Source organism: Hydractinia symbiolongicarpus, chromosome 6, assembly GCF_029227915.1.
Source record: "Hydractinia symbiolongicarpus strain clone_291-10 chromosome 6, HSymV2.1, whole genome shotgun sequence".
Taxonomy (NCBI): Eukaryota; Metazoa; Cnidaria; class Hydrozoa; order Anthoathecata; family Hydractiniidae; genus Hydractinia; species Hydractinia symbiolongicarpus.
Genome location: NC_079880.1, coordinates 10286004 through 10311759, shown reverse-complemented (window position 1 = coordinate 10311759; position 25756 = coordinate 10286004). Strand labels below are relative to the sequence as shown.

Here is a 25756-nt window from a genome sequence, read left to right as displayed (position 1 = left end):
TGATCAGCAATAAAAAAAATAATTATGCTGACATTTCACCTATTAAAGACTTTTGAACTTATTATTTTTTGGAGAATAATCATGAAATGTATACTATTCTTATTTTTTCACCCCTTTTTACCCAAAAATATTTTAACATGAAGTACAAATATACTGGATTTTCTATTGTTATTACTTCATATAAACTTTGTAGTATTGACCAACTTGGTGTTTTCTTAGGTCATGCTTGGTACTTATCACCACATCCATTAAACTTGGCATGAGCCGTCGTGCGTAACCGAATCAAAACATTGTCAACATGCTCGTAATGTCGAGCGCATCTATCCTGACAGGCTGAGAAGGTGGGTGGAAAAGTGTTTTTGCTCAGCTAACCTTGTGGAAAGTGCTAACTAAAATAACATTAGAAGCTAGCTTGATCAAGCAAGCTACTCAAAAATGCATTTTTCGATACCTGAAACTGTCCAAGCTACGGATGACAACGGATCAAAATACTGGGTGAGTACTACAACACTACTGTTATCAGTTCGGGAGATCACACTAAAAGGGAAACGGTTTCCCATGTTGTATAAGGAAATTCCCATGTAATATAAGAAAATGGTTTCCCATATAGGAAACCGTTTCCTAAACTATTTTTTTTGAATTTTAGTTTGGGGGAAACTGTTACCCATTCTCAAGTACGATGGCCCCTATGGCTCACTTCTCTTCTCAATAACAACACTTCTCTTCTGAGTCAAAACACTTCTCTTCTGTATAAAAACACTTCTCTTCTGTATAAAAAACTTCTCTACTTTGATACCCAAAGTTCTCTTCCGTTCGAAACACTTCTCTTCCAAGTACGAAACACTTCTCTTCCAATTGCGAAACACTTCTCTTCCATAAGCTCGAAAATTTCCCAGACTGAATCTGGTCCTTAATATATGAATTTATCCAGATCTTGTTTATGAATAAATGGCACACCCCGGGCTCTGTGCATAGGAAATTTTGTACCCAGTAAAGTTTGCATAAATTCTTCCGGGGGCATAACGTTGAATTAATTAGAATTGATCCTACTTTATCCGGGAATAAACATTGAGATGTTTGTTGGGAAAAGAACTCGTGGTTTTCAAAAAACAAGATATATATTTCTAAAATCCAAGCATTTTAAATTGTTACAGGTGTTGTATTACATATATCTTTTGACTGCACAAATCAAGGCGATATAATAATCAATAGCTTCATGAGCTGTATCTGGCTTAATTTTGGAGAAACCCTCCATTGGAAGAACTGTTTCCGCAAATTCAATAAATTCAGGCTCATTATCGTGATCTGGTACAGATAGTTGGCTAAATTCTTCTAGCTCATTAAGATCTAAAGTTTTTTTAAAAGACTCGCAACCACATAATTCTGGAACAAAGTACAATGTATCAGGACTTCCACGGGGAGCAGTAGCACCTTGGCTTGGTGCTAACAGATGTTGATTCCAACGAATCACAAATTCATTAAGGTTCTTTCTGATCAAATCCATAAAGCAGTAGCGTACACATTCAGCAATTAGTGCATCACCAGCATCTAAAATCCTAAGTCTGCAAGTTCTCTAAAAATAACATTCACCAACTTGGTCTGTCTTTTGAAAGTTGTGACCAAAAAGATTCTATTCTTTGATTAGCTGTTGATGTGCCAACAATAAAAATGCCAGTGCCAGCATATTCGTCATTATGCTGAGATCTTAATGCAATCTCAACAGCTTCCAAAATGGAGTTTTCAGTACCATCATCAGACCTTATTCTTGTTGAAAAAATATGTCACATGGCGAGGGGACTGGTCCCGTGTAATAAACCTCACAAAAGGTTAAACTACGGACCAATGATGTAAAATTGCGGACCAGATTTTAGAATTCAAGTTGTAAAGAGCCACATGCAGAGAAGTGTTAAGTGCAGAAGAGAAGTGTCAAAATACTGAAGAGAAATGTCAAAATACAGAAGAGAAGTGTTTTGTTATATAGAAGAGAAGTGATTTTGTTTTGGAAGAGAAGTGAGCCATAGGGGCCATCGTACTCAAGACCATTTTACAGAATTGCGAAAGGAGGCTACAATAATTTTTTTTCCTTCTATGAAAATTTGTGGTCAAATATTCCCTTTCTATTGATTAAAAATTTGTAGTGCGCTTCTTAACCAGCTCTTGCGCAGATTCCTTTCTATTTTGGTGGTTTCCCAATTGGGAAACCATTGCCATATTTTTCGCCCGTTGAGGGTAACGGTTACCCAAATGGGAAACCGTGAAGTTTCCCAAATGAGAAACCGTTTTCCGGATGGGTAGTGGTTTCCCTTTTCGTCTCAACTCCCGAACTGGCTATCCTGCGACATTCTCTTGTTTGGGTTGTAGTAAAGCACTAGTTAATAAAAAATCCTAGAAACCCTGCAAAAACTTAGCCACAAGTGATTCAGCAAAACAACTTTAGAATTGTTCCCTTTAAATTATTCTGTTAACATTCTGTTATCAGAGATAGATCTGCATATTTAGATATTACGTGGATAGACACTAATATTTTACATGACTAGCCTCACAAATGTCAAGGGATATACCCTGTCCATTATTTCTAAGAGGGGTCATAGCTTAGAGCTGGAGATTAGTTAATGCTTGTATATAGATCTATTATTTCTGCTGTACCCGACAACCTTCCGCAACATCCAATAGCCCACAAAGTGTACCATCTCCCCCATTTCCCTCACATGCCTGGTATTAACAGTCAGGAAAATCCTCTTCATTAGGCTGCATAGCCTAATTTAGAGATCTCCTAAAAAGCTGAATCATACAACTTAATTAGGTGACATACATCTAAATAAGGAGGTAGAAAAAGTTTTTTCCTGATTTCTCGAAAAATGTAAATTTTAACAGAATCACCGCTGCAGCTGTTTCATCGTCAGTTTGACGGTTTTTTCAGCACCCCAGGGTTCAGAAGATATGAAATAAAAACAATGGTTTATCCTAACGATAGTCTTTTTGAGCTGCCATCCTAAATAAAAATCTACACTTGTGACAAATTTTTCTAGGCAATAGTTACGAAAATAATTTTTTTAAGCACCATATATTTTGACGTCTTCCTTATATCAGAGTTATGGTTGTTATGAAAACGTCTCCCCTTTTTATATCTCCTCCTCATTGAATTATATTCAACATGATGACCTTAACATTTACTTGCATTCATAAATAGAGAACTTGAATCTGTTTTCGTAGAAATAACTCAAAGTGGGGAGAGGAATATGGTTGTTGGATGCATCTATAGACATCCTTGTATGTCTGTAGAAGAATTCAACATGCTATATCTACCCCCTTAAATAAAATAAAATGTTGGTTCTTTTAGGAGATCTTAATATTAACCTTTTAAAACGTTAACTGATATCAGTGTTTACAGAATAAATATAACTATATGGAATCATTTTAAGGTACATGTCAAACGAAACACATATTTCAAGGTAGCATTTCTTTCTTTATGGCTTCCACAAATTTTTTTCTTTTAAAATTAGTGGTTGTTAATGTTTTGTGATGCTCCCTGTTACTCTTTAACAATTTTTTATCTAGTTACATAGATGTCTTTTTTATGAGAATAATGCTAACAGTACAGTCTGAATGTAAGTTTCCACCTACAAGTCGATCTGCAAGTTATCTTTTCTTTATCGTAAATATTTTAGTGATCTTCATGTTGCCAGTGATAAAACAAAAGCTTTGGGATTAAACAGTAGTAATTATTTTTAGAACTGACAGTTTCAAAACTTATTTAAATTAATATCCCCTTAGCGCAAAGTAAAAAAATGTAACAGTGTTAATTATGCGGAAGAATACAATAAATAAATTATGCATGAAGCTATTGCTATTTAAAAAGTTTCATGTGCATGTTTTTTTTCCAAAGTTGCATTTTTAAAAAATATCCTTCTGAACATTTTATTTTGGAACTTTTGCAGTAAAACTTTAATAGCAGGTTTTTGTGGTTGACAGTATTTTTAACTGGAAAAATTTTATTTTCACTTTAACAGCTAGTTATGTTATAGGGGATTTCACTTTGCGGAAGCTGTTATTGTCTTCTACATTACCGTTTTAATAATAAATAATTTCAAAGCAGCATTTGTTGCTGTTTTAACTTTTTATAGTACCATTTTGGCTGTTTTCAAATGAAGTAATACACCATATTACCCTTCTACAACCCTGTTTTTATTGTTACCAAGCAATCTGTTTTATTCTACATTATTTTTTTGATAATTTTCAGGCAAACAACGCACCATATTAACTTTCTTCTGTTTTTTTTGATGCCATATTAACCTTCGACAGCCCTGTTTTGACAGTTCTTAAGCAACTTACGGTGCCCTTATTTCAGTAGAAGTAGGATTTTTAAAAGTTTATTGTATGAAAAAAGCAGGCTATTTTTTTAAACCTGTGGAGCGGATAAAAATTAAGATCTTTTTAATAGTACAGTATAAGAAAGTTTATATTTATATTTTTAAGTGCTGTTGTTTACAATTTGTGTAGATTTTAAGTTGGATGTGTTCTCAACATCATCACATGCAGGTTATTGTTATTTGAACAATAAGTTTCACTGATCTTTTCATTTTTCTCGCAATGTAATTATTTTCTCTAAAAACAATTGTCTAATATAAAAGAATTATTTATGAGAGTTGCGCTTACATCCTGACTAAGCATATTCAGGCTCAGATAGGGGAATTTTGTAAACATGTAGTAGGCGTATTGCTCATCCTTGGTGATCCCTTTACATGTGTGTCTTTTGTGAATATCTTAATTAGGCAGTCTTATAGGCTTAATTAATACTGTCTAATTATACCTTTAGATTTGTGTGTAAGATCTAAAAACAGTACCATTTCATTTTATCTTATATCTCACAAAACAATGTTTTTAATTTGTCTGATTGTGTTTTTCGCATCAGGAATTTTCACTTGCTTGAGAAAAAACATATTCAAAAAAAACTGAGCCTATGTGGGAAAAATGCAGTCTTAGAGATAGTTGAAGTTGGTGGTTCTGAAGTGTGTACCCCCTGCACCTCAAGACTGTATAGATCATATTACGTCATATTACATGGGTATAAGGTTTAGGGTCATACAAAACATCGAACATGTTGCCGGTCTTTCTAGCGTGTGCAATCACCCCGACACACCTCCACACACACACAACTGAATCAAAATCAGCCCTGCTGTTTTTTTATTTATGAATCACATGTTAAATTCAATATTTTTCCATGATTTTTAACAAAAGTAAACTGCTAAATTATATAGGGATGTAAAATAGAACAAATACGAGTAAAAAACGAAACAGACTAGACATGTCGTTATGATTATTATATTATGATGACACAGATACGTAACAATTAAATTATTAATATTAATTACAATGTAGTATTGTAAGACAATTGCTAGACCACTGTATAGGAAAAATACATGCAAAAGCAAACTAGTTCAGAATCCTGTCATTTCCTGGAGTTTATCGTACATTCAATTTGCATCAATATGCTAAATAAGATTGGTGAAGTCTTTGCATTGCAATTTAAAGCTTTAGGCGAAATAACTTTGAAACATATTTAATAATTGACTTTATTTTCTGCATGGGTAACTAGGGGTCGTCAGGGAACAAATTGGGTAAGTTCCCCAAAGCTTGGTCATACCACTGTTTTGAAACAAACAGGTTGAGGATGTTATCAAAATACTATTAAAACCCCAAAAATCTCCTCAACTGATTGTTAAAGTACATAACCTGAAACTAGTTGTTTTCATAATGTGATATGATGCAATAATTTCAGTTGTTATTTTTTCTAGAACTTCCACATCCACGTCAATGGTGTTTATCATTGTAAGTTACGATACAGTCAATTAGACAAGTTTTATGAGCAGGTAATGTTTGTTCTTAACCTCTGTCATCAACTACCGTTAAACAGGCTTTTTAAGACTGTCACCTAATAATGTTACCTCAGGTTTACATACAAATATTTCTCTTTTCTTAGCTCCGTAATGAGTTTCCAGACCGAACACCAACAAAGCTGTTTCCAGGGAAGAAATTATTTGCCTTAACTGCTGATCAGCTTCAAGAACGCAGGGAGCAACTTGAAAAGTTTATTCAACATATTAGTCAAGACCCAGTGATCGGCATCAGTGATCAATTCAATGATTTTTTTCTGAAAGCACAACAGGTATATTCTTCATACATTTTCCATTTCAATTGAATAAAAGTAAACCAATTAGCACCTGCTAAACCAATTAGTTATATTAAGTGATGCCTATTCACATCCAGGTAATATGATTTACTGAGTTCATTGGCTGAGAGGCTTTAAAGATGAGCTTTCAATAATAGCATGGCATATCTTTTAACTAGGAGGAGTTTTGAGATTTGCACACAAAACTTTTCGTTAGCCACTGTTTCTTTTTGGTACAGCATGGAAAAGGTTTTTTAGAATCAAAGGACAAACAGAATTTTAGCAAAACAAATCTTACGAAAACAGCAACATTAGTGGGGCCTCCATTTTGAATTCCTTATTTCTTATAAATAAAAAGTGATAATAAACCAGTGAATTTGTTCTTTATTGTCCAAAAAACACACACTTTTTTGTTTACTTGCAATTTAAGTTGCACTGTGTATTAGATTTTTAAATGTAGCATGGGAACCTTTCTTGGATTTTAAGTAAGTAGGAACCTGCTATGTTTTTTATTTTGTGTAGAATGGAAGGGAAGTAGAATCAAAAGAAGTGACGTTAGATATTTATCTAATGAATGGTAACAAAGTGACTATTTGCGTTTCAAGTATTGACCAAACAGATGATGTACTCGAGGTATGACCATTAATATATTGGGTCAAATAAAAATCCTTCATTTTTTATTTTTTCGCCCAAAAAGATTCTTCCCTGCAAACATTGCAAGAAAGTTATAACTAAGTCACCTAAAAAATTGGCGCCATAGTGGTAGGGTAATAGTTTCAGTAATGGAGAATTGTGTGACTCGCCGTTTATAAACCCTTTATATTAAGAACTACAAAGTATTCGTAAATAGCTGCTTTTGTGTGTTACTTTGCAGATTTAAAACTGACAATTTTAGTGGAAATTTATAATCTGGATAGCAGGTTTAACATTCTAAATATTTGATATGATGTACATAGTGATGGACAGGTTATAAAAGTTGTTTGTATCTTAATAATAATATTTTTATTATTATTCTATTTAGACTGCAATGAAGAAAATTGGATTAGCTGAAAAATATTTCTATTATTTTGCTCTCTTTCTGGTTGAGCGAGGTTCTGATGGCGGAATAAACGGTGAGGTGTTGTACATGTCCTGCATCTGTTTTCTGATTACTCAAGATTTTTAATGAGTTACTGTACAACGCTACAATTTTTATGAACTACTTTAACTTTCAGTATGTGTTGTAACCAATATGACATTGTCTGATTCGTTCTAAACGAAAGTTTATTGCAAAACAATTTTAAGATCCCAAGTTTTCAAAATCACAAGATAATTTGAGCCCACCCATTGAAATGCCATTGGGTAAAATATTGGTCTGTAAATTTCAGTTGTGGCTATCAATATTTTTTCCAAGATATATTTCACATTTTTTCAAAAGATTTAGCCATTTATATTTAAAAAGCTTTTTTTTATTTTTCAGTATTCTGCAAAATATTAAACAATATATTATTCAGAGTTTACGTTATAATTTTAATTACTGGTTAATAATTGTAAGATTAATACTCAGTTTAAAAAAAATCAAATTAGCGGACTTTAAAAGACAAAAGAAACCAGCATTTCTGGTAAATGTTAGATTTTAAAACAATGAAAAGGCTGCTTTAAGCAATCTTAAATGTCTGAATCTCAAAACCTTTCCTTTTTTGCCAAGCAAACAACCTCCCACTGCTTTTAAGCTTCACAATACAAATGATACCACGTTCAAACCCTGAGGTAATGTCTGATATAACAAAGTAATTGCATCACGTTATAAAGATGCTTAATTGATGAGTATAACTCACTGTATATTAACAAAAATATTAAAAAGTGTATCCAGAATGTAGGCCTGTGTGAATGTGACCCTGTGTGAATGTGCTTTTTTTTGTTTTTATAATGATCTTTTTCTTTTTTTTTTTAGTTGTTCGAAAGTTACAAGATTTTGAATCCCCATACCTGTCATTAGAAGCAGTTGATACTCCTCACAGAATCGTGATTCGAAAAAAGTATACACGGATTTTCTTTATTTATTGACTTATTTATCTTATCTTACCCCTATCTTACCTTACCTTAATTAATGTAAAAAATTAAGCAAATACCAAATTGAACTAATAGTTTATTGCAAATTTCGTCAAGTTGTGAAACATTATTTTTATTTCATTAAACTAAAATATTAAAACAGAATATGTATTGTTTTTATTCTAGTTATTGGAATCCTAAATACGACGACGATTTATTGGAAGATAGAATAGCCATGAATTTACTCTATGTACAGGTATTTATGTTTTGCTATCTTTTTTTTGACCGAAATCTGTGTTTAGAAGATTTAACAAAAGCAATAAATCAATATTTATAATTGACTAGTTTTATTTTTTGCACGTTATGTATAACCTGACTAACATTGAATCAAAAACTAACTGCTTGTATTTCTACATATTGTGCTACCAATGTCAATGAAATCGTAGATAAAACGCCTTTATCTAAATGCTTCTTTATGTATGTGTATATATGTATATACATGTACAGAAGGAAGCATTTAAGTGAAGGCGTTGGAAGCAAGAGCAGACTTAACTACTTAACTACATACATGTAGTTAAGTAGTTAAGTTTGCTCTGCAATCAAAAAGCGTGTAGCAATCACCATTCTGCAATGAGCAAGAGAATGGGCAGACAATGCTGACGTATTATATATAGTCCATATGTTATAACACACGAACCACATTTAAATTCTGTAGTATTTGGAAATAAAGAAATATAACACAATATTTTCATCTACTGCTATTTTACAGAAAAAAGTAACAGTTTTTTGAGCGATGGCAGATATGTCATACAACATCAAAGGGCTGTTATGTTGTCTATGAGATTGTTTGGTCAAAAAACCATTCAAAAATATTTTTGCCCAAAGAAATTATAATTGTTTTTGACAAGTTAATAAAAGATCTATGGAAGATAAAATGTAGCCCTAGTTATCTTTACTGAATATAAAGTGTCAGAAAAATTGTATGTGCAACTATAGTGAGAATTTTAAAAAATAAAAGCCTCCAAAACAAAATTGTTATTGTTTTTTACTTAATATAGATTACAGATGATATGGACCGAGGCTGGATGTTATGCACAGACGAGAACAAAGCAAAAATAGAAAAATTGCAGGGAAAAGGTTCCCGAAAAGAGGTAAAAATTAAAATAAAAAATTATGCGTGCGTTTGTGTCGAATGACAAATTCGTGTACCCTGGAAAAATCTTAGTCAAAGTATTTTTCTTCTTTTGCAGACTAATTTACACAACACGTTCTTGCAAAGTTTATAAATTATAATTCCACAGCGGATTTCAGTATTTCCCTTCCAATGTGAACTAGTAAACATGGGATAACACTAAATTACACAACACGTTCTTGCAAAGTTTATAAGTTCTAATTCCACAGCGGATTTCAGTATTTCCCCTCCAATGTGAACTGGTAAACATGGGATAACACTAAATTACACAACACGTTCTTGCAAAGTTTATAAGTTCTAATTCCACAGCGGATTTCAGTATTTCCCCTCCAATGTGAACTAGTAAACATGGGATAACACTAATTTACACAACACGTTCTTGCAAAGTTTATAAATTATAATTCCACAGCGGATTTCAGTATTTCCCTTCCAATGTGAACTAGTAAACATGGGATAACACTAAATTACACAACACGTTCTTGCAAAGTTTATAAGTTCTAATTCCACAGCGGATTTCAGTATTTCCCCTCCAATGTGAACTAGTTAACATGAGCTAACTCTACTTACACAATTAAATGTTTTGTTTTACGTTGTAGGTGTTAAGACTTGCACGAACGTTTAAATTCTATGGTTACACTCACTATCAACCATGTACAGCAGATTATCCATCAGAAGATTCTGTGGTCATGATGGCTTCTGGTGATCGAGAATTCAACATACGAGTCAGAACAGATGAGGTAAATGATTATAAATTGTTTCCTCAATGGCCTTCCTATAAAATAAATCAGTCAGTTCAATATGTTAGTGAATTGATAGAGAATTGGTAGCGAGAGAGAATTGAGAATTTAAACTTTTAAACGAAGTACTACTACGCTTTGTCTTTTGAAGGTTACAGCAGCAGTGGTATCAATGAAGTTGTAAAAACTTTTTTATTACACAATGACGTCATTCCCTAGTGATTGGATAAAACAATTTTTAGTTCTGCCCTCTTCCACTTTTCCAAAATTAAGAAAATTTAACACTCACTAAGCATAACTAATGCAAAATCTTTATCGTTTCATTAAATATATATTATGCAAAATCTTTATCGTTATCGTAGGATATTTTTTTTTCTTTGTCGTTATTTCACAGCCTAAATTTCTCTTTTTGAACAGGATAAAATGTTGGAAGGTAGTTTTAAAGTTCAAAGAATAAGAAGTTGGCGTTTGACATCTTTGGTAGGTAACAACCTTTAGCGTACTTTTGTTTTCTTATGCATCTATTATTTAATGTGCGTGTTGGAACTTTTTATGTTTAGCCCTACGCAGATAAATCGAACGAATCAACCAAAGAATCGCTGCAATTCGCATTCGAATATTTATTTGGCAAGACTGACTTGCGTTGGATCACCATACAAAGTAATCAGGTATGTGTGTTTTTGTGGTTTATTGATTTAAAAATTGGCTATAAACTTTTCAAACGAGTAGAGACATTATATTGGTCTGTTATAAGATAATTGAAATAAATTGGTGTTGATATTGCGTATTTTTTGTCTACTAACTATAAGTTTTATGTAATGTGTATATATTTTGTAGTGTGATTGCGAAGTTCTAAACTTTTCGTTTTATTCTTACATGAAATGGCGTGTACTTTGAGTACTTTTCTGCTAATTCTGTCTACGACAGGTTTTTAGAACAACACGTGTTTTTTTTATGTTAGGCGATTATGATGAGTATGGCGATGCAGGGTATGGTTGATGAAATATTGAGAGAACAACAAGGAAAAGGGATCAGAACGGTGAGTTGCTTGAACATCGTGCTTTTAATAAGAATAAAGCTTCTTCATACATGATCAAGATGGTGTATGAAATAACGGCTTGGAGTGCTGTAGATGTGAATGAAGACTGAAATCGGAGCTGGCATATTTAAAACTGAGCATTGTTTACAAAATTTATATATTTAAAAAAAAGATTTTGGTGCAAATTGGGCTTAGAGAGAATATTGAGAAGTAAAGTTTATTGACGCTTGATTCCGTAAATTCTCCTCCTTAGAATATACGTAGCTAATTATCAGCTCATACTTGTTTTTTTTTAGCCAAAACCAAAAAACAGTAAAAAGCGAACTCTATCAACATCTTCAGACGGTGGGAAATCAGCTCCCACTCCTGCAGATGCTTCTAATGAAGAAAATACGAAAAAACAGGTATATTAAAGTGCGCAAAATAAATAGTGCACAATTACCATGCGGTCTATGTTGTGTCCTTAAATTCGAGTTAGGCCAGAGGTCAGATTCATGTATTTTCGCGTGCAGGAACGTTTTTTACCCTTTTTCGCGAAAGTTTTTGCTTTTGGAAATTTTTAAAACAGCAAAACGCGAAAGTTTTTTCACGCGAACAATCAAATTTTCAAGCAAATTTAAGGTTTCTCCGTGAAATTCGTTGTTATTAAAAGAATCAATGACACAAAATAGATATTACATTTATTTTTAGCTTATTCGCGAAAGTGTTTTCATGCAAAAATACCCTTTCTTTCGATTAGCGTAAGTTTTGTCCGCGAAATTTGTTCCAAAACCTACGAAACGCGAAATTTTATTCCATAAATTTCGCGTTGTTCTTTTATACGCGAAAGTTTCTGCCATTTAATGAAAACGAAATTCGGTGAATTAAAATTTCTAACAAATTTTTATACCAAATCGAAACAAGGCTCATAAGTGGAAAATTAAGAAGGCTTTAACCGTGCAAAATTACAACAAAGCAACACATTGCATAAGATTAAGCTCACATTGCAATTCGATGGTGCTAAATATAAAAAAACAAAAAAAAATTAAATTTTAAAACGCGAGTAGTTCGGGAAAGGTATACTTTAACATCAGCCATTATTAGAGTAACTTTCTTTTATACTTTGTTTACTAAATGTTCAACTTATTATTTTTTGTTCTTAGGGAAACAAATCGCTTATACATTCTTCTAAAATACAGGTAGCTAACCACTTAACACTACTAACATTCTTCATTCTGTGATGTTTAACTGTTCAGTAGTAACTTCACTACACTGCTGTATCAATCTAACGTCTCTAACCTTGCGCATCTAACCCTGATCGTTTGTGTAAGACGTCCTTGGTGTCTTTTGTTTATAACTTTATGAAGAATTTAAAAACCATAGGAGTCTGGAGCTGTTTCGAAATAGAGCAAATTAACAAAACACCGGTTAAAAACAAACTGTAAATTTTATTCACTCGAGTATTTTATCGTGTCCATCCTTCTGTTAAAGGAGAGAGAAAATGACCATTGTTTACCATACTAATTATTTAGTATATCAATTGTAACACTAATCTTGTATAAGGCGATGGCAATAGACAGGGAAGTGGGGATCAGAGGACAGGGAAGTGGGGATCAGAGGACAGGGAAGTGGGGATCACAGGACAGGGAAGTGGGGATCAGAGGGTCAGCCATGCATTTAACAGACGCAATTTAATACCTATATTTGGCGCTAGGCGGTGTGTAAAATTTGCCACTAACGAACTCTTACAAGGGTGTTTTGAGGACCAGAAAACCAGTAAGTATAACTTAATACTCGCGTACGATCTTTCAATTCCATCCACACAGAAACAGCACCATGTTATCAACATGTTTTATTTGGATATTTGTTTCATTTCAAAAATCACCACCAACTATTTGCGACCTATTTATGTTCCACCCACGCACTATACTGATCGTACTTAAGACTGACGATCTTAGGTTCTATGGCTTCATCCGAAGCCTTAAAGTGTGATAACTGACATTAGCATGACCCAATTTTAGCGCATTTTTAACGTTTCTTACCCAGCCTGAACCTTAGCCGTAGTAGAACTTCCGTAGCCTTTCGACTGCGGAGCATTTGGTGATGCTGTTTTACAATTTTCAGAAATAGCAAATTATAAACTGGAATGCAGTTTTTAAAATATATACAAAATATATTATTGCTTCTTTTAATTTGATACAATTATTTTTACAACGAACTTTAATAAGAATATAATACCACTGATTGTTTCAGGACCTGGTAAAATTGACGAGTTTCATTAAAAAACATAAATTCAGTAGGTTTCAGCAGATATTAAGTTTACAAAGTCTAGACTTTGAAATGCGTATGTGCAAAAGAAGTTCTAATTGGCAAACTTTATCCTTTAAAACATCCAACATTATGATCCACAACAATTTGTAAATTTGTCCCTGTGCTGTGCTTATCGACTTTTATAAGCAATTAAATTTTCAAAATGAGGCTTAAGGATGCTTTATAAAAAGTACTTTTTCAGGCTTAATATATACTTACTGTAGTTCATGTAGTTATATATATATAGATGTTTATTAATAATTAATTTTTAGGAAAAAGCGAGAAAAGTTCGACAAAATAAAAAGAATGCTGGTGTCAACGAGGTATTCGCTGAGGATATTGGCGACGATGATTTATAGTGACACTACTGGATAAATACCGGTAGTAAATGGTCATCATCCGTGGTAAATGGCGAACTTTTGTTGAATTAATATATCGTGTATTAAAGAAAATAGCAACTTGCTTAGATGTAAGTGATTTCCAAAAAAGCCATTGGACAGAAGTAACGTGACACTGTGTTTAATCTAAATCACGTCTTCTGAAAACCACGAGCAGATATTTTTAAGAACTATTTTATCAGGAATTTTTTCAAATAAATGGTCTACATCAAAGGAGATACATTCCTTGTCCTAATAATACCATGGTTAAAAAAGGGTAAATAAAAAGTTCATTATCATACTTCGCGATTTTTATCTAAAATCAAGACTCTAACACATAGAAATAAATGTTTGAGGGAAACCCAAGTTTTGATAACATGCAAAAATCAATAACTTCTCTGGACAAAATCTTACTCTTGAAAAAGTTTTTGGATGAAAGGATTATTCGACTGGACAAAAATTTTCAGGATAAGGCTGGTCGAAATATTTGACGTTTTTTCCGTTGATTTTTAAATGAGTCAAACGTTTTATGTGTTCGCTATAGAGAAAAAATTCAGCGTAAGAAATAGATGTAAATGTACACACGAATAGAATGTTGTTAAATTTTTAAAATGGTTTCGTTAAAAGTTTTATGTCGTAGTTTTCTTTTCTTTTTTCTTAACTTTTAATTTGTACTAGAAAGCAATTTTATTGAGGGAGAATCTGACGATAACCGGGCTGGCTCGCCTTTGATATGCCAATGCCATCTCGTTTAATCGTGTATGAAAGCGAGGCTGTTAGTTATTTAATAAAAACGAACTAGATGCAATATCTTTGTTGATTAATTTTTAAAAATTCTAAACATTTTTTTTGGTATTTTTTATACACTGGTTGTTTTTTTATAGAATTAATTTTTTGTGTTTGTGAGATGTAAAAGTTATATATAATTGTAAATATAAATTTAATCAAGAAAATGTCAACAAGATGGAGAACAATTATGCTTACTCTTCTTCTCATTTTTATTTTCATGCTAGTTACTAGGATACAGGCTCCGCATGCAATTTCTACTGACGTGGAATAAAAAGTTCTAATGGGCGGATTTTTGAAATATTTTGATTGCATCTACGTAGTCTGCGAGAAAAGTTCTTTTAGTAAAGAGAAAATCGCCGTAAAACTGCATATAACTACGTGACGGGGCGCGGAACGCCTGAGAACTTGAAGTATTTCGTCCTTTCAAACTCGTCCCCAGCGCCTTTTGTCTCTTAAAAAAGAGACAAAAGGCGCTGGGGAAGAGTTTGTCGTTCTTGAACATTGTTTGTTTCTTCGGGTTACTTGATTTTTTTAACTTATATTGTGGATAATTGCTCCTTCATTTTACCGTTATCAAGACAGTCCGTCAAAGTATGCGATGCTCGGTCCCGCAAAATTTCACGGACCGTGCACCAACATATATATCAATATCATTGCCAAAAAGGTGTGTCTATTTCTGACTATTATCTGCAGAGAAACTTTGGGGGTGTTGCTACACGCTAACGTTTTTTCTTCACAAGGACCTGATCAACATCTTTCAATCCATTTCTCGACATTTATTTCGCCATTGGTAATGCGGTTGTCATGACATCAAATAGAAAAAGTATAAACGAGTTACAAAGTAATTGTATTGTAGTGCAGAATCCTAAAATAATGCGTTTGCGACTCGTCGGAAACGACGATAGCCCAACTCATCCTCTTTCAAAAATATGGTAAGCACTTTTCATTTCAACTCAGCCTTAGTTAAGTCGGTACAATTATGGGACTGCCAATTTGTGTCTGGATATTTAGGTGTGCCGTCGTAGAAAGGTTAATACCATAATTCATTACCATTCAAAGGAAGTCGCGTCACCACCGGAAGATATAAAAACAAAAAACAAAACATCTTAAAATGTGAGATGTATTTACTCGATGTTGTATTGATATTATATGATATACAATAGAAGGGATTCAGGACATAATTAAAGTTGTATATATAAAATACATATGATTCAAATGATAAAAAAGCTGATTGATTCTGAGGTTGACTAAAAAATATGTTTCTTAGGAAATGGAGATATCGAGAATAATATCAATATTGATTAAACGAGGCTTATTTCTTCACATTATCGAAGATGGCGCATACACTAGCAAACACTGCAGTCATTGGTCGGTCTGCGTCTATTCGGGTATGTAAATTACGTTTCTTGTAATAATCAACTAAAGGTGAGGTTGATTTACGATATGAAGCCAGTCGCTTACGGAGCGTTTCTTCGTTATCGTCGCTTCTACGAGTTAACGGTTCTCCAGTTACCTAAATAACGAAACTACAATTTAAATGGGAAACATCTTTGCAAAAGCATAAGCATAGAACAGTTCTCACTCCGTACGCTTAGTATGCTGGCTTTCTTACGATTTTTTGGACTTTAATTGTAAACGAGGCTTTCTTCATATGAAAAAAGAATATGGGGAAAGATTATCGTGGGTTCGTCAACAAGGCAATGTCTGGACTTTAATGTCCGCTCTATAAGGCTGACTAAAGAATGCAGATGTCTGGCTAATATAATAAGGTAGCTAAAAATAAATATAGAGGTCACGCAAGGGTTGTGGTCATACTTACGTCATCGGTCATCTCTTTCTTGGGTGGTTTGAATTCAGTATGGTAAGATCGACCACTTTTCATGTGGAACAAACTAAATGTAAAACAGATATAAATTGAAATTTACATCAATAAAAAAAGGTAAAGTTATATATTTTCTTGATGGTTTTTTAAGAGTAACATAAAAATGTGTTAGCATTCGACGACTTCGTTTGCATGTAAATCTCTCGTATTAACAAACAAACAAAAAAAATTCACTACCGTCCAGTAATACGTTTCACCAACGTTTCTTCATCGATATGAAATTCCACAACTTGATCTAAAGGTGTTCCACGGTTTTCCAGCAATACATCAAGCTAAACGAAAATTTTTTTAATATAAATTTTGAATTTGAGTAGCTAGGTTTTCAGATTACACATAGGTTTTTCAGGGGCTTCTAAGGTGGTTATCAGAAATGTTCAACAAGTATTAGACACCCCTACCTACAAAGTCCTACACACATTTTTAGAAGAACATGTTTTTTGAAAATTAATAGGCTGTGATTTATTATGAATAATCCTCAGACAGATTTTCCATGGAAAGGAAAAAACGACATGTTTCGAAGCTAACAAAACTCAACATCAAATGTTTCGCTTTCATCAATTACTATGTCTGTGTCATGATCTTTTAAAAATGATTCCAATCACGTGTTTAAAAATATGCTAAGAAAAAGTTTGGCCTTAACAATCAAAAAAATCAAAAATATTTCAGCCTATTCGGCATTCTTAGAAAAAATGTGAATTCATTATAATTGTGCTAGTTGCAGTTTGGAGGATTTTCACAACGCGAATTGGCTGGCAACATGTAACCTGTGCATGTGCTGTTTTGTTTGTTTCGTTTTTGTTTTAAAAAACAAATAGTTTCTACTTTAAGATATATTTTGCTGTAAACGTTTAACCATTCAAAACGCAATTTCTGTTTTATTCTTAGAAAAACTTATTACTGGGAAAAAATCAAAATGACTGCTTTGTTTTTGATACTCAAAAGAGTGCTTGCTTACATTCTGTATTTTAAATCCGCCACACGTTTTTTGTTTCTTGTGGGATTCAAAACGATATTTAGCAGCTAATTCGCTGAAAACTGCCTTCTTAAAAAACAAGCCTTAAGTTAGCTATATACATGTATTTAATTTCATGCTTTTTTAAAAACAAAAGACAAAACCAATAACGTAGACACCCATAAAAGTGTATATGCCAGGGGAGGATAGCTTGATGACTCACTTTTTCTGCTTGTGGTATGGTTCGAGGAAAGCCATCAAGAAGAAAACCATTTTTACATTCAGGTTTACGGAGATTGGTGTCGATTAGTTCAACAACCAATTCATCTGTAACAAGCTAAAATGAGAAAAATGATTTTTATTAGTCCCGAATCAAGTAAAGTTCTTATTTCAAAATAAAACTTAATTAAGTGCTGAGTTAGGGTAAAAATAAAAAAACTTCCTATGAAGATGGCGGACTTCACCTCTCTAGCAAGTCTCTAAAGAAGGGCAAGTAAAAACTTGTGGAAATATTTTAATTAAAGTTATTTGGTTCTGCGTAGTTAAGGACGTATAAATTAAATATAATCGTGTTCTTTTTTGTAATGAGTAATTAATCACTAGATCTTTACCTGTCCAGAATCCATAACTCCTTTTATTTTTTTACCTAGCTCGGATCCTGATGCTACCACAGCACGAAGCATATCACCTTAAAAAAAAAACAACTTATTACTGTAAACAACAGCTACAATTAAAAGAATTATATAAACTGAATATAATTATATGGAATTTACCTGTTGCCAAATGGCAAACGCAATATTTGTCAACTAACTTCTCGGACTGAAAAAAACAAAAACAATATAAATCTTACTTTTCTCATACTTTAACGTTCATATTATTATACAAGGTTTGGTCGTGAATGGTGTATAACCGAACGCGCCCATTCACATCATAATTGATGTTTAAGACGTGCTTTCCTATCATGTTAATCGTGTCATAAATAAAATCTTTATCAACAAGTGTCAGTAACAAAGCAAGACAGGTTCCTTTAAAATTTCTTAATAATTTGTTTCTGATAAATGAAAATGTAGAAATGGGAAGGATATAGTCATATATTTCTCTTATTATTTCATTTGTCTCATGATTTGATTGGCCACCTGTTGTCTAAACGTAGCAGAGATAAAAAAAATGTAATTGTACCATTAACATTTCATTGTAACACAACATCATTATTTTATGGCAGTAGCGCCATACAACTTTGTTATAAGAACAAAACTATTCAAATCTACTGAATATGTTCGAAAATGAACATCAACACACAAAAAAATAATGCTTTAATCTAAGTTTTTTTTATTAAAAAAAATTAACAAAACATTGAAGTTTACAAGATGTTACGTCTACTTACGTCTAGTTACGACCAGGTCTGAAAAATAGTGAAGGGTTTCATTCTATTTTTAGGAAAACTAGGTGTTTAGATTTTGGGGACATCTAATTTGGGTGCATGAAAATGAGACATAAGTTTAAGTTTAGGAGCTGACATTAAGTTTGTATGCAAGCGTTGAAAAAGTGAGATTATAGACAATCAAGTATTTCCAGCTTTAATGATGTGCAACAGTGGCTCATTAAGGATAGTTGAGATGTTCTGATACTTAGTTGATATGTTGGGAAGCGCAAGGGGGTTTTAAAAAGTGTTACTTGGAGGATAGATTCTGCTCGGAAAAAGTTCAGAGAGTTACTTCCTTTGCCATCTGAGGTCACTTCCTTTGCCATCTGAGGTCAATTCCTTTGTCAATTGATGTAAATGGTAGTTTGTATGAGACCTGTAATGTAAGAAGTGTTATGTTGTATGGTAGTGAGACTAGAGATCTCCACCATTTAGCAAGGAATGATATGAGAATAGTTTTACATGAAAGTGTACTGCCAGTCAGAGACGAAAAGATTTCAGGTAAGCTAAGAAGCAGGCTCAAGGTGACCACTAATAAAAGGAGAACAAAAGTAAGGATATTAAGAAGAAGTAAGGAGACAAATTGAGATTTTTTAAGGATATTTTGCTTCAAACGATAATAAAAAAATAAGGATAATTAAGAAGAAAACCAATTTTAGTTCCCATCTTTAATGTTACATACTATGTTCTATGATAAGAAAATTATACATATTATACAAATATACATATAAATTTTGACCTGAAAGATAGAAAATATAGAATCTCAAGTAACAGAGAAATATTTCTTATTTCACTGGTGATGAACAATCCATGAACACATTTCCAAAAAAGTTACAATCAGAAAAATTAAGAAAGAAGTAGAAATTAAGGAGAATAAAATTTCAATATTTTTAATTATATTTAAAGGTAATGTCTGCTAAAAACTGGAAGTTATTTTACATAAAGAATACATACTATTATCAACTAATTTCAGGTTAAAAATTAATAAATTCAAAGCACCAGTGCAAAGTACCAGTGCTTCCTTCCTCGTGCAGTTACTTTCGTTCTCCATTTTGTAAACACTACGCACACGAAAACGAGGCATATCTAATATGCTTCTGCCTACGTCAGTGGCCAGGTTCAAAATCCAGACCGAAAAACACAGAGACTGCATAAAGAAGAAAATTAATTTGTAACTCTATACATTTAAAAATTAGCCCCCGGCTATGAGCTAGACACTTTCAAATGAATAATTTATCGCTGATATAAGTATTTTTAATTTGTGTACCTAAAAGGCTATTAACAAAGTGGAAAAATAAAATCACAAATAAACGATAAACAATTTAGTTCATTTGAAAATATGCCGTATAAAATAGAAACAACATATAAGTCGAAGTATGTATGTATGCTAATAAGCAATACATAAAATAAATTCCTATGTTGAAACTTTTTAAAAAGGAATATTTGGGTGCCTTGGATTTTAAACCAGGCTAAACGATGAAAATCATGATGGTGGAAACGGAGTCTTAAGGAAAAAAATACAGTTTAATTGCAAAGTACAATGTATGTAGCGCTGCACGATGGAGCGGCACAATAGCTACTGGAAACAAAAATACGCGCTCAAGCTCAAAATGCTTTTTGAAACGAACAGTGTAGGCAAGAGTGCTCTTAAATATTGTGCAATGTTTAACACTTTGATGTGTACACCTTAAGCAGACCAAAACATTGAACTGGACTTTCGGCTTGAGCATTAAATACTACCTATCCGGCTTATCATAAGCAAGCAAAGCTTGGTGCTCAGCATAAGACATATACCCTGGTCACTTATTTCGGAATTTGTATTAGAGAAAGAGGAGCTTCATTGTCTTCGAGAACAACCCATGATTTTCCCGGAGGAAAAAACCCTTGAAATTAGTTCTTCTTAGAATTCCGGAGAATATATTAAAATTCAATACAATTTGGTACCCCCTTTGAACTGTTTAAAAGCTTTCTTACGAAGTGTAAAATCACTGTATTTTTTTTCAAGAACTACACAATTGGTTAAGAAAATATCAAAAACATTTCTTGTAAATTCTAAAATGTATCTTTATGTTTTTATAAGTAAAAGGTCATAAAAACAAGAGCCCCCCACATGATTTCCCAATAAGTAAGAACAAAATAAGAACAGGCTTGGGCTCAAATCTTTTCGGTTTCCAAAACTAAGAACAACCCAAATCTGAATTTTATAGCCTAGGGAAAATTGCTTGTTGTTTGCGATGGTTTATTTCTCACATATAATGCATTAAATACTCTAAAAAAGGCCAGTCTCTATTAAACGCCCGTATCCAATAAACACCCCCTCCTTGAAAATAAAAAATATAATAAACCTCATTCTCCAATAAACGCTTTCTGTCAAAAGAAGTGTTTATTACAGTTCTCCTCATCATCATCATCATTCTCGGCTTAACGTCCGTTTTCCATGCTAGCATGGGTTGGACGGGGTATATTAATGACCCTCTTCCAATCTGATCTAGACTGTGTTAGATCTAAACTCAACTTCCTCTCTATCAAGTCTGTCCTTATAACCTCCTGCCAAGTCTTTCTCGGTCTGCCTCTGGGCTTTGCCCCAGGAACTATCAAGTCTCTACACTTTCTTACCCAATTATCCTCCTCCATTCTTTCCAAGTGCCCCAGCCAATTCAATCTTCTTATCTGGATAACATCTTTAATTCTACAGAGACTTAGCCTGCTTCTTAGCTCATCTGAACTCTTTCTGTCTCTCAGACTGGCATTACACATCCACCTAACCATTCTCATATCATTCCTTTCTAAACGGTCAAGATCTTCCTGCTTCACTGCCCATGTCTCACTACCGTACAACATAACACTTCTTACTCCCTCAAGAAATTTCGATGTGTTGAATTTAAAATGAAAAAAAAGGTACTGTATTTAATTTCCGCCTCTCTTGTAAACCCGCTTTTTTATGAATACGGTTAACGAGTTGCATCAGAAGCAAAAATGCCACATTTTTACAGCGAAAAACAAAATGGGGACGAATTACAATGTTGTTCCAACGCCTGCTGGGAACGATATTGGTCAATTTATTCAGTCATGTACTTTGTACTAAGAGAACAAAAAGAACAAATCAGTCAAAAAAAGTAAGAACAAAAAAGGTCAGGACAGATCTTATTTAAAAAAAGGTATATTCGCTAAAAACTGTCAAACGTTCTCACTGTTGTTAGAGAATGTTGTAATTGAAAAAAAACCTTAAAGGCTACCGCGTACAGTACAGTCTGAATGTAATCTACCGCTTACACGCTAATATCACACCTTTGCGTGGAGGACGGCAGTCCTTTGTCTTTTGTTATAATTAAATCCCTTGAGCGTTTTGCGAGTTTATATTGGCGTGTTAAAAAACAATGCGCTCGCAAAGAAATATCGGAGCAATTATATTTCTTCTAATAGCGAGATGCATTGTGTATATGTATTGATAAGCATTAGCGTGAAGTAATTAAATAATAAAAATCTTTCGCGAAGTTTTATAATACATTGCGCGAGAATGTATTGTTGATTTAATTAAAAAGATTCCATCGCGTTTAATCTAAGAAACATACGAGAAGCATTGTTCACAACTATTAAATGCCGCTATCTAAAAACATTTCTATCGCCGCTATTCGTTTTTAAACTTTTAAAATGCGATTAAAAAAATATTTCTATCGCCGCTTTTCGATTTTAAACTTTTAAAATGCGATCTAAAAAAAACGCTTAATTACTGCAATTAAAATATTCAAAAGAGTTCGCGCAAAATAGATTGCTAAAATTGATCTTGCAACCTATTGTGATTAAACAATCAATAGCGTGGGGTCATTGTTTATCAGCTAGGCAATTATTTTCTTAAAAAAAACAAAAGCTATCGCTATGTTATTGTTCTGTGTAACTATTCATGCGAGTTTCGCGTCGCGGTAGATTACATTCAGACTTACTGTAGCTTGATAAAAGTTTTTTACACTAAAGCTATGTCGTTTATAACAAAAAACCCAAACATCTGAAGCAACAATTCCATAGTGATACTATGGCGTATTGAAACAGAAGTGACCCAAATCGCAAAATATGTCGTAGTACTTTTTCCTGTTCAAGTTGGTGTACCTTTATGTCATCAATGTCATGACAGTAAAACATAATATTGAGAAGAATTGCGATTACAAGGAGAAGTGATTTTACATGAATTAAGACGGTTAAGGATTGTAATGTTATCACAGAAAATTGTCTAATAATGAAGAGGTAGGACAAATGAAACAAAATCATGAAACGTAATGTTATGATTATTAAACAATTCCACCATTATTTTAAATTATGAGTATCTAGTTTTAGTGACATTTTAATTGAGAATTCACCTTATCTGTCCTGAAGAACACATATATTTGTTTCCAGGGGGGCTGTCGTGTTTTTGTATCTTTAGTCCTTAGAATCAACCAACCACTGACGTCAAACGCATAATTACGCATAATTAAATTTCTACCAGGCCTTTTTCTGCGCACGTTTTTCAGAAAGAATTTAGCTGTGCTTCGACATGGCCAACTAAAAAAGTTTTCTTTAATATAAGTTTTCAGATAGTATTGATAAACGAGGTATGCAATGTCTTGTGTATTAATATTGGTTAATATAAAAGTTTTTGTTTCATAGCAGACACTACCTTTAAGTACTTTTAAGAAGATTTTCTTTTTCTAAGGTTATTTAAGGAATTTAAGGAGTGGTCACCCTGAGGCTAGGTATCTGTAGCATTCAAAATGTCATCCAGAAAAGAAGATTGAGTTGGCCAGAAAGTAGGAGAAGATAATTGGGTAAGAAAGTATAGAGACAGGTAAAGAAAGTATAAATTCCTAGAGGATAGATGATGTGCATATTTTACATGGCTAGCCTCACAAATATCGAGGGATATACCCTGTCTATTATTTCCAGGAGGGGCCATGGCGTAGATGGAGAGTCCTAGAGTATTTAATGCTCATTTTGAGCTACGCAGACCCAATTAGAGTCGCGCTCTACTAGACAACTCCCGGCAACATCCAACGGCCCACACAGTGTGCCATCTTCCCAATTTCCCTCACATGGCTTGGGTTAACCCGGGGCTATGGTAACATTCACTCGCCCATGTTGAATCGCCGTCAAGAGGAATCGAACCCTGGTCTCCCGCACAGAGTACGAGAGCTATAACCACTAATCTACGGCGCCATAAAGGATCCAGTGGTAGAACGAAAATAATTTGTTAGGAGGTAAAGAGGACAGACTTGATGCATAGGAATTTGAGTTTATATCTAACACAGTGTAGATTAGATTGGAAGAAGAATATTTTTATAAAGAAACACTGAGATATATACAAAAGAAAAAAATATTATGCATCAAATTTTAATCCGTGTACCTATCCATACATTTTCCATTTACCGTCGAAACCTCTTCTACTGTGTTTTTTGCCTAAGTCATGTGCATGAACATTGAAATACATTGTACAGTTAATAAACGCTCCTGCCAATAGGTCATGCATGTTCAGCCAAAACAGTTTTTATTAAAAGGTAAAGAAATATGGACATAAATTGTGTGTTAGGGAGGCATCGTTGACAACTTTTTTATTGGCACATGGCCCATTTGAAGTAAAGTAAGCTGTACCAAGCAAATATTTTCCTATTATCACTACTTGAAAGAAAATGTGTAAGATATACCAATGCTTCGTCTATCGATTGTTGTTTTCGTAAAAACAGATGCAAGAAACATCTAACTTTGTGACTAAACTTCATCGCAGAGCTCTTTATGTTTTCCTGCTTTTAAAGCTACATATTAAAATTATTCAATAAAATATATGCTCTAATTTTAGGAGCGTGAGAGGCAATCATCTTTTAGAAGATGCTTAATACAAGATATACTCAAACTCAGAGCTCAAAATTTTTTAAATTAGAATGTGTATGTTTACACAGGGTGGGTTTGTATTCTGAAAAAAGTTCTCTTCATAAGATTTTAGCTTTTTTTAAGAGAATAACAATATAAGGACTAGCTATGATGAAGGAACGGCTATTTTTAAGAACCAAAAAGATAAAACTTTATGAATCCACAACAAATCAACACTTCACAATTTGTTTTATTACTTTCTGTATTAAAAAAGGGAAGTAAACAGAGTTAATTTATTTAAGAAATAATTAGTCTCACGGCATGAAAATTTAGTGTTGTTGCGTGACGTGAAACATATAGCTAGCTAGCCAAAGGAATTATATTTTTCTTTTTCAAATTTTTCACAAAAAAATTATTTCAATTTTCTTCATGGTCAGAGCCTTCATAATTCTTAACCTTTTTTCTTCTTCTTCTTTTTCTTCTATGCCCTTTCGATTTGTAAAAACAGTGTTTTATTTATCTTAAACGAGGCAAATGATTTAAAAGTCATTTGCTTCTGTAGACTAATCCCTTTATGTTATAATGAACAGGGAGACGGGACGTCAGTCCGCCCTTTTTTCAATTCTCAGTAAGAGCATTGTAACAAAAAAATGGTTGACTAAAACTCGTGTATAGGTAAACCATTTAAAAATTACTAGCTATAAAGCTGCTTAGCTAGCTATAAAATGAAAAAACCCGAATAAATATGAAACTGAAAATGAAACTACAGTGCTTACTTACTTGTGTTCCCTTCCCTGATCCTGGAGGACCAAGAAGGATTCCATTAATTCCTTTTTTGGAATTTCTACCAGGATCAGTTTTAATAGTAACAGACGGCGCCATGGTTGTTTATCTGCAGTGGTGCTAATGATGACGTCATCAAAAATATAATAAAAGTGTGTGCACAGTCCGTCCGACCGTCCGGTCACACGTGTATATCATGGATAGCCTGACTGTATTTTACAGACTTGTAAGAGAAAACATGTCCTCTTTGCAAAGGTC

General features: G+C 33.2%; 3 protein-coding genes across 5 annotated transcripts in view; 1 reads left to right on the top strand and 2 right to left on the bottom strand.

Annotated features, from left to right (window-relative positions):
• Positions 1-25756, bottom strand: part of LOC130646962 (tRNA (guanine(10)-N2)-methyltransferase homolog) — a 56716-nt gene that overhangs the window by 24576 nt on the left and 6384 nt on the right. The window lies entirely within an intron of this gene.
• Positions 217-14813, top strand: LOC130646960 (sorting nexin-17-like). 2 transcript variants are annotated; one of them, XM_057452643.1, is made up of 15 exons: positions 218-495; positions 5796-5870; positions 5981-6166; positions 6692-6802; positions 7191-7281; positions 8103-8187; positions 8387-8456; positions 9259-9351; positions 9989-10129; positions 10547-10609; positions 10690-10797; positions 11091-11168; positions 11465-11572; positions 12311-12346; positions 13730-14813. In XM_057452643.1, the coding sequence occupies exons 1-15, from the start codon at positions 436-438 to the stop codon at positions 13814-13816; spliced, it is 1392 nt and encodes a 463-aa protein (XP_057308626.1). In that variant the 5' UTR covers positions 218-435; the 3' UTR covers positions 13817-14813. The 2 variants fall into 2 exon arrangements, with proteins under 2 accessions (XP_057308627.1, XP_057308626.1); XM_057452644.1 differs by lacking the exon at positions 12311-12346 and having other exon boundaries at positions 217-495.
• On the bottom strand, positions 15730-25673 carry LOC130646965 (adenylate kinase-like). The gene is made up of 7 exons (XM_057452650.1): positions 25496-25673; positions 18231-18276; positions 18069-18145; positions 17681-17794; positions 16683-16777; positions 16443-16515; positions 15730-16136 (listed from the first exon to the last, which is right to left on the bottom strand). Exons 1-7 carry the CDS (start codon positions 25595-25597, stop codon positions 15936-15938), a joined length of 708 nt encoding a protein of 235 aa, XP_057308633.1. The 5' UTR covers positions 25598-25673; the 3' UTR covers positions 15730-15935.

Excerpts from the sequence above, each read along its gene's own strand:
- LOC130646965 (XM_057452650.1), bottom strand. The coding sequence starts at position 25,597 with ATGGCGCCGTCTGTTACTATTAAAACTGATCCTGGTAGAAATTCCAAA. Across the intron at positions 17,795-18,068 it reads GAGTTATGGATTCTGGACAG|CTTGTTACAGATGAATTGGT; the intron begins GTAAAGATCTAG and ends TTCTCATTTTAG. Across the intron at positions 16,137-16,442 it reads AGAAAGAGATGACCGATGAC|GTAACTGGAGAACCGTTAAC; the intron begins GTAAGTATGACC and ends TTCGTTATTTAG.
- LOC130646960 (XM_057452643.1), top strand. The coding sequence starts at position 436 with ATGCATTTTTCGATACCTGAAACTGTCCAAGCTACGGATGACAACGGA. Across the intron at positions 8,457-9,258 it reads TGAATTTACTCTATGTACAG|ATTACAGATGATATGGACCG; the intron begins GTATTTATGTTT and ends TACTTAATATAG. Across the intron at positions 11,169-11,464 it reads AAGGAAAAGGGATCAGAACG|CCAAAACCAAAAAACAGTAA; the intron begins GTGAGTTGCTTG and ends GTTTTTTTTTAG.